This window comes from Drosophila persimilis, unplaced genomic scaffold (genome assembly GCF_003286085.1).
Source record: "Drosophila persimilis strain 14011-0111.01,24,50 unplaced genomic scaffold, DperRS2 tig00000885-arrow-arrow-pilon, whole genome shotgun sequence".
NCBI lineage: Eukaryota > Metazoa > Arthropoda > Insecta > Diptera > Drosophilidae > Drosophila > Drosophila persimilis.
In genome coordinates, this window is record NW_020825367.1 from 329,366 (window position 1) to 337,439 (window position 8,074).

General features: G+C 46.2%; 1 protein-coding gene across 1 annotated transcript; it reads left to right on the forward strand.

The window, feature by feature from the left end:
• Positions 1–3,448: 3,448 nt before the first annotated feature.
• On the forward strand, positions 3,449–7,414 carry LOC6599584 (uncharacterized protein DDB_G0271670; the record flags this gene model as incomplete). The annotated part of the gene is given in 3 exon segments (XM_026993724.1): positions 3,449–3,544; positions 6,274–6,396; positions 6,464–7,414. Coding segments are annotated over 3 exon segments (1,170 nt in total), but the record flags the coding sequence as incomplete, so codon positions are not given.
• Positions 7,415–8,074: the final 660 nt, after the last annotated feature.

An 8,074-nucleotide genomic window follows, 5' to 3' on the forward strand; every position in this document is an offset into this window, starting at 1 on the left:
CAGTACACTGGAGCGTACACACACGACCAACACCCAATGATAATAAGTGCTATCCATAAGGCAGTGCGGGCTGATGCCCATACTCAGAGCCTGGTCTGGTCTCTGGTCTCTGCAAATTTAGAGCCAAGAAACTGCACTCGAAACTTGCGCTGATTAAGGGAATTTCTCACACAATTCCACCGCCGCCGAAACTTGCTCTCAAGCCCAAGCCATGAGCCACGAAAGACGTTTCGTTTCGTTTCGTTTCGTTTGGCAATGTCTATTGCCAGTGCTCTGGTGCTCTAGTGCTTTGCTTTTCTCGAAGGTGAACCAGAATGCAGTCCGGAGTCCGGAGTCCAAGTCAAAGTGTCTCAGATTCAGTCCCAGGTCTCTATGGTCTGTGTCGATCTCTCAAGCAATTGAAGCGCATTGAATGAGCCGTCGGAGCCGTCTCCCAACCGGATTGCCACCGCCACCGCCGCTGCCACTGCCACTGCACATCTTTTGAAAGTGAGCGGCGGCTGCGGCCCCAAAGACTGCATCAATTCTAGACCAAATGAATGTCTCTTGCCAAAGGCAGCAGCTCTGCAAATTTATTGCAGCATTTTATTTTAATTAGTTTAATTTATGATAATTTTTTTCAAATCGAAATTAAATGCTGTCACACAGCCACAGGAATTGCATAAGTAACATCCGCTGGGAGTGACATTACAATCTCCTGCCCGAAGGGTTTTCGGGGCAGCGATGAGCAAGGGGAGGCCCCGTGGGATATGGGGGTCAACAGGTCATGGGTTTTACTTAAAGATGCCAATTTTCCGTTCAAATTTTGACAAGGAAAAAGGAAGGTGTCTTTCCCCTTTTCAGCGTGTCGTTCCTTGCTCTTCTCACACTGCTTTTCCTTGTACTGCTTGATGCTTTCACTGCTTGATTCTACTTCCACGACTACTGTCTTTTCTGTTTTGCACTGCTTTATTATATTCTTTAAGAGTCATTTTTTTCTTAAAGATTCGATGTGATTGCCTAGAAAAGAATCAATCTTAACCTTCTTTGAAATATACGAAGGGATGACTTCCAAACAGTTTAAATATTAAGCCATCGATGCCCCTTAAGGTCTTAGGTACTCCACAATCGCCTTCTTATCACGTTCCCTGTACAATTTCTACAGAATAGATGGGACGTTTCCTCAATGAACTTAATATATATGAACCAATTTTCTTTTATTTGATTTCCCTCTTATGTGGGTCCTCTGTTGTTGTTTTTGTCTGCTGCTTTCCCTCTTTTCCCTTTCGCTCTGTCTCCCCCGAGTAACCAGTGCGAATGCCAGTCGAGAGTGAAGTGAGTTCGTTGCCTAAGTCTTTCGTTTATCCGCCGCTAATGAGCGAACATTTCGCACCAGCAAGCGGCAAGCGGCAGGCGGCAATCGACAGGCGGCAATTAAATGGAATCGGAATCGCCGTTAAGTTGGCCAAGTGGCAGTGGCCGGGCCATCATCAATAAGCTGAAATTCGCACTAATTTTTGCCTTTGCTTTGCTTTGCTTTGCTTTGCGACACACTGCCAAACAAATAGCCAAACAAACATCCAAGCAAAAACCAAACAAAAGCCGGTGGCAGCCGCACAGAGAGTGGGCCTCTTCTTAGCCATGAACGAGAGCCATGGGGCTGGGAGAGAGACACCCGAAGCAGCAACGAGGCATCAATGGCCACGATGATTTAGTTTTCCAGCTTCGGATTGGGATTCGGATTCGGATTCGGCTTTGGCCTGGGCCTGGGCCACGATGCGAAGCGACGCGACGCGACGCGACGATGAGGTTGCTCTTTGGCAATTCCAGCGCCGATGATGACGCTGTGCATTTTTGTGAGCCAGCCTCGTGCGCTCATCTATCTGTCCGTGGAGACCCCGGACAACCCCGAGCAACGCGCTCTCGAGTATAAAACTAAAATTGATGCGAATTTTTGTCTAACTTTTGCATCAACTTCAAACGCGGCCACACGTGCACCCCAGACGCTCCAGCTCCAGCTCCAGCTCCAACTCCAGCTCCAGCCTCAGTGTTCGTTAAGAAGTTCGCTCTGAAGTGAGTCCCAATCAGACACGGATACGATCTGTTCGATGCAGTGAGCGTGTGTTTTGTGCGTGGCATTTAGATTAGTTTTTTTTTTGGTTTTGTGCTCAAGTTTGAGAAATCAACAATTACGCAAATTGGTTCCCATGAGGAGCCCCACAAGTGCGGCATAAACTGACCAACACAAGTATCGTGGCAATAACCGATTAGAATATCCAGAAAAAGGAAAAGGGTACCTTAGGAACCCTCTTTCAAGAGTAATCCTATCTCTGGAAGCGAATCAAAGCGGTGCTTTTCTTTGGAGGAATATGTGAACGACTTTGAAACAAACATTTAATGATCATTCCTTCGAGATAAAAGGGTAATTGGATTGGGAAATTCTCCTGTGGTTCACCAACAACAGAAGCTCAAAGTTTGTATTACTCCAACCTTGTCCTTAAACTATTGTTATTTACAATGTAATGTCATCCCCGATTCTGAGGGGTTTCCTCGGTTAAATGATGCAAAATCAAATGAATTCTTAGGCAGATCAATCATCGATCATCCGCAAGATCAGATGCCATTTTAACAGGTCATCATTTTGGGTAAAATGAAATGTTATTTGGCTGTTATTTGGTTAAGTTTTTCACTGATTTCCTGGGGACTCGATATGGGTTTCCATTCCCCAAAGCCATGATCGCCAAAAGAACGCCAGTGGATTACTCCTGTCATAAACACAACATTTCCCAAGTGGCAGCTGCCATAATAGCCAACAGCAAACAGCAAATACCATAGCCGAATGAGCCATCAAATGCGATGTAAACAATTTGAAGTATTCTCAATTAAGATTCATTTTGTGGCCATGCCATGCCATGCCAGGCCATCCATTCGCCCGCTACAAAAGTGAATGCAAACGGCAGCTGCAAGCTCCCCAGAAAACATCCGAAGAAACAGCAGTACCCGAATCTCCATTAGCGATTCCCCTGCCGCCTCCCCCCTTCCTCCCATGCCGCCTCTGATGAGTCACAATAAACATATAGATATAAAATCGAATTATGTATCTGCCACAGCCACAAACCATCCCAGAAAGACCAGCAGAAGAAGAAGATGCTTCGGCAAAAGATTTCCTTTCTAAAAAACACAGCAAATTTAAATCCTCGACTCGTTTTCTTTCGATTTTCGTTTCGTATCTTTAGATAGTAACAGAAAAAATCACATTTAAATTACGTATTACCCCCGAAAGAAACAAAAACAACAACAACAAAATCCCCAAATAAAAACCCGAAAAATCACAGACATCATGGAAGCAGCAGCGAACAAATCACCGCAGCAGCAGCAGCAGCAGCATCTGCAACATCAGAAGAAGCGGCAGCAACACAGACAGCAGCAGCAGCAGCAGCAGCAGGGGCAGCAGCAGCAGGGGCAGTGGAGCCTCGGCGGCATCTCCACGTACCACTGCCTCGGCCTCCTAATGGTCGTGTTCGGAGTACTCTCGATGCTGCTCGCAGGGAACTGTGTCAATGGGGTAAGTCATCGCAAAGAGTCGTCTTCCTCCCCCAGAAGAAGACCCAATGGCCGGCGGTCGTCGGTCGTCGGCTGTCGGATCTTTTGAGGCTTTTATGGCTGGCAATTATGGCTGTAAAAAGGGATTTTATGAGCTTGGGAAATGGCTTATTGAATTGAATAATTTCGTTTGGTGCTGCAATGTCTGGCACATTGATTTGACAACTTCATTGGTTGGGGAACGATCTCCGCCTCAGCAGCAGCAAAAAAGTGTCATCTCAGATAGTTTCCTACATTCATTCGGAGTAAAAAGATTGCGCACACCATTTGTCTCTTGTTTGATATGGATCTACACGAACCACCCGTGCAACAGCCACCCTGCAACAGCAACAACAGCAAACTCCCACGCAAAGTTGCAGCCACAGCAACAGCAACAGCAACAACAACAACATCCACAAAAAAATAACAATTGTTGCCACAAAACAAAAAATAGACCAAAAAGGTGGCTCAGTCTCAGTCTCAGTCTCTGCCGCGCCGCGCCGCATCTACCATCGTCTTCTTTTTGTTGGTGTTGCAAGTGCAACAAAAAGAGGCTGCAAAAGAGGATGCAGAGCAGGGGGTGGGGACAGCACACGAAGCAGACAACCAGACAACCAGACAACCTGTCTGCCAAAGTGTTAGACATCTTCTCACGTCCAGAGGTAACCCAAAAGCTCCCTCAAGACTCCTCTCACTCTTCTTTCTCTCTCTCTCTCTCTCTCTCTCTTTCTATAAGAAGGTGTCGTCATGGGGTCTTTCCATTGAGGGTACTCCTGCCCTGACCACAAGGAGTGACTGTGATACAGATTTTGATATGATTTAGGAAGAGAATCCACAGAGAATCAGTTTTGATCAGATCTTTACTTCTTGAAGTTGAAGGATGCTGTCCAAATAATGCTCAAGAGCCCCGTCTACCCGAAGTCTAGCCATTACCAGTGTATTCCGCAAAAGTTCCTCAAACAAAACCCTTCCATAAGAGCACCCAACATTCGTTGTGCATCGGATCTCCAGCTCGTCTCCAGCTCGTCTCCAGCTCGTCTCCTAGCTCGTGTTACATTATCAATTAGCCTTGGTTACCCCTTGGTTACCGCGCTTGGCAAACACAAGCAGACAAAAGAAAATGCAAGGGAAAATTAACCATTTTCCATTTGTTAGTCCAAACTCTTATGCCAGAGGGCCCCCGGGCCCCATCTCGCGCATCTCCCTCTTCGTCCGCTTTGAGCGAATTGGTTGGTATTTAAAGGAAAACGCTCTCTGGCCAAAGGTTGAGACTTGCCAGTCGTCAGAGCGGGGGGGTAATTGGGGAGCACAGGGCGGATGTGGAGTGTGGGGCTGTCTGCCTTTTTGGGTTACTGAGGCAATGGGCGGTCTATATAGTTTGCTGTTTTGGGCTCTTTTTCGCTGCAGTTGGAGCTGGAGCTGTAGCTGGAGCTGGAGCTGGAAAATGTTAAAAACCTCAGGAAAGTTATTAGCGTGAAAATTGGCCAGCGATTGGGAAAAGCTGAAGCCCAAAAAAGGGGGAAAAATCACTGCAGTAACAAGCACATCGAAATCGAAATCGAAATCGAGAGGCAGAGACAGAGACAGACAGAAGGTGCATCCCATTCCGCGGAGGGGCACTGAGAGAAATTTATGGGGAGATGGATTGGAAACTAATGGCACCTCTAGGGAGCACAGAGGAGTCAAAGAAGTGAAAGATAAGGGCTCCCCCACGGCAAGATTTCCCACAACTAAATCCATTGCCTGCCATAGTATTATTCCGAGCACCATCCCCATTCCCAGACCATCAAATCTTTGCCCATAACCAATCCGCAAGCAACGTTTGCAATGTTCCGACATTAGCATAAACACCGCATTAACCCACACAGAAAAGACAGGCAAACTTTAACCCTTTTTAAAAGAGATCTTCTCCAAGGAAGCCCCAACCCCCCATCTCCCCCATCGCCCAGGCAAAAGAGGCAGAAATGAAAGGTGGATTTACTTGAGCGTAACAGCAATGGAGGGGCACTACAATGGGGAGGGGGGGGACTGCATTTAGATTAGAAATTGAGGCAAGATCAAGATAGGCCATGAAGATGCAGCATGTGTACATCTGCATATGTAGATGCCACCAAATGAGGCTGGAACCGATGGATGATGAGACAAAAGAATCGAAAGACAGAGAAGGGTGCCACAGTGCCACAGTGCCACATACTGGTCGGGTCGGGTCGGCTCGGGTCGGTCACATCGTGTGTGTCGTGATCCATGATGATGAGGTGGCTGCCACGCTTTATTGTTTCTCTTGTTTTTCGGTGTGCTTTTCATGGTTTCGTACGCATGAGATTGACAGTTGGTTGTCACATACTCACCCCCACCCCGGCCCCCTCGTCACCCCTCGGCCCCCGCTTGTTGCAACTGTTGCAAGTGCACAGATTTTCAACACTCACTGATTCTTTTGTTGGTTTTTTTTGGTGGGGAGGGGGGTGGGGGCTGTTGCATTTGCATTTTAGATTTTTCGTTGTGTGGCAATTGTTTCAAATTGTAATTTTGTGATTGTTTAGAGTTCATTTCGTTGGTGCTTGGGCAATGTGCAACCCCAATCCAGTCCCACTCGCACTCCCACTCCCACTCGCACTCCCACTGAAGGTCGCCAGCGATGAGATAATTCCCACCACAGAATCATAATACCAATTCGGTATAGTACTTATGAATATTGTCCTCGTTTTTGGCCAGCAAATCGATGGCTACATTGCTGGCGAGGACTATCCAGCGTACGATGCGGTGCCCAAGGGTCTGGCCTTCAACTGCCAGGGACGCCAGCCTGGCTACTATGCGGACACAGAGACGCGTTGTCAGGTGAGGATTGTGCTGGAGGAAACCCATCGAAGCTTGCAACTAAATTGTGTTTACGGTTCTCTCGTAGGTCTGGCACTGGTGCCTCCATTCTGGCCATCAGTACTCCTTCCTCTGCCCCAATGGCACTGTCTTCAATCAGGCCGTTCGTGTGTGCGATTGGTGGTCGAATGTGAACTGCGCCAGCTCCGAGCAGCTCTACCAGAACAACGATGAACTCTACCGCATTCCAGAGCGCAAGCAGCAACAGCAGCAGCAGCAGCAGCAACAGAACGATGTATGATATGAGGCCGATGATGAGTATAAGATTGGGACAGCAAATGGAACCAGAGAGCGGGGCGGCAGACAGCGGCAATTTCAGCAAGCACAATACAATATCAATAGCAACAGCAACAGCAACAGCAACAGCAACACTATCAACACCAGCAGCAGCAGCAGCAGCAGCAGCAATAACAGAATCCTAGATAGCAGCGACTACAATAAAATGACCAAAAATAGTTTTAGAGGTAGCATGAGATACAGTACCAATCCTCAATCAACATACTCATCATCACAGCAGCAGAAGCAGCAGCAGCAGAAAGAGAAGCACCATCAGCAACATAATTCTAGTAAAGGTAATAGCGAAAGGAAATCAAAGCCTAGCAGTAGCAATAAGCAGAACAATAGGGGTAACCATAGTAGAGTAGAGAGCAACCAAACTAGATCTAGGAATCGCACCACTAATCGCACACATCACAACAACAGCAGCGGCACCAGCAGCAGCAGCAGCACCACCACCAGCGGCAACAGCAAGAATCAGAAAAAAAAGAACAACAGCAGCAACAATCAGAAAAAGAAGAACAACAGCGGCGGCAGCAGCAGTAGCAGCAGCAGTCCACGTGGCATGCAGCGCTACAACACGAATCAATTCGAAAACGATGCAGAGCTCAAGGACTACAAGAGCAAAATCAAGAACAAATACAACATCGACTATGATCATTCTTTAGATGAAGAATATGAAATAATCGAGGCCATTGAATGAATTGATTTGGCCGGATACGCGTTGTTCTCATTGTTTAAAAACATTAAACGATAAAAGATAACCAAAATTGGCGCCAACTTTGTGACCTCTTCTTTGGACTCTGTTCAAATGTTTCCCAAATTTTTTTTTTTTTTGTACATACATACATACATATATAAAAATACATCCTTATCATTGTTAAATACCAATCACATTTCATACTCATTTAAATTTGTAAAGAAAAACGTTTGCTTGTGATGTGAAACAGTAAAGGAATCACACATGAAATAAAATTTGAAAAATGAATAACCGCCTCTGAAACGCCTAAATAACGGCTTTAGAAGAATGAATATAAGCAGTGCAACGAATAACTGTTACAAGCAGTATATGCATAGCAGCCAGCTATTGGTGGTGAGTAGTGCAAGCAGTCCATACATAGCAGCCAGCTCTTGGTGGTGAGAAGTGCAACGAAGCAGTGTAAGCAGTAGGTTCATATCAGCCAGCTCTTGGTGATATGTAACTAGCTTAGCTACTAGCTATTGTCAGCGAGCGCTTAACGTCAGTTAAGCGCCAACGGAAAATAGATGTATTCAACGGAAAATTATATAGAAAACACTAACGTTTCTTCTGCTAATAAGATACGTTTATACTTGTTACCTTATTTAATGACACTTTCCCATT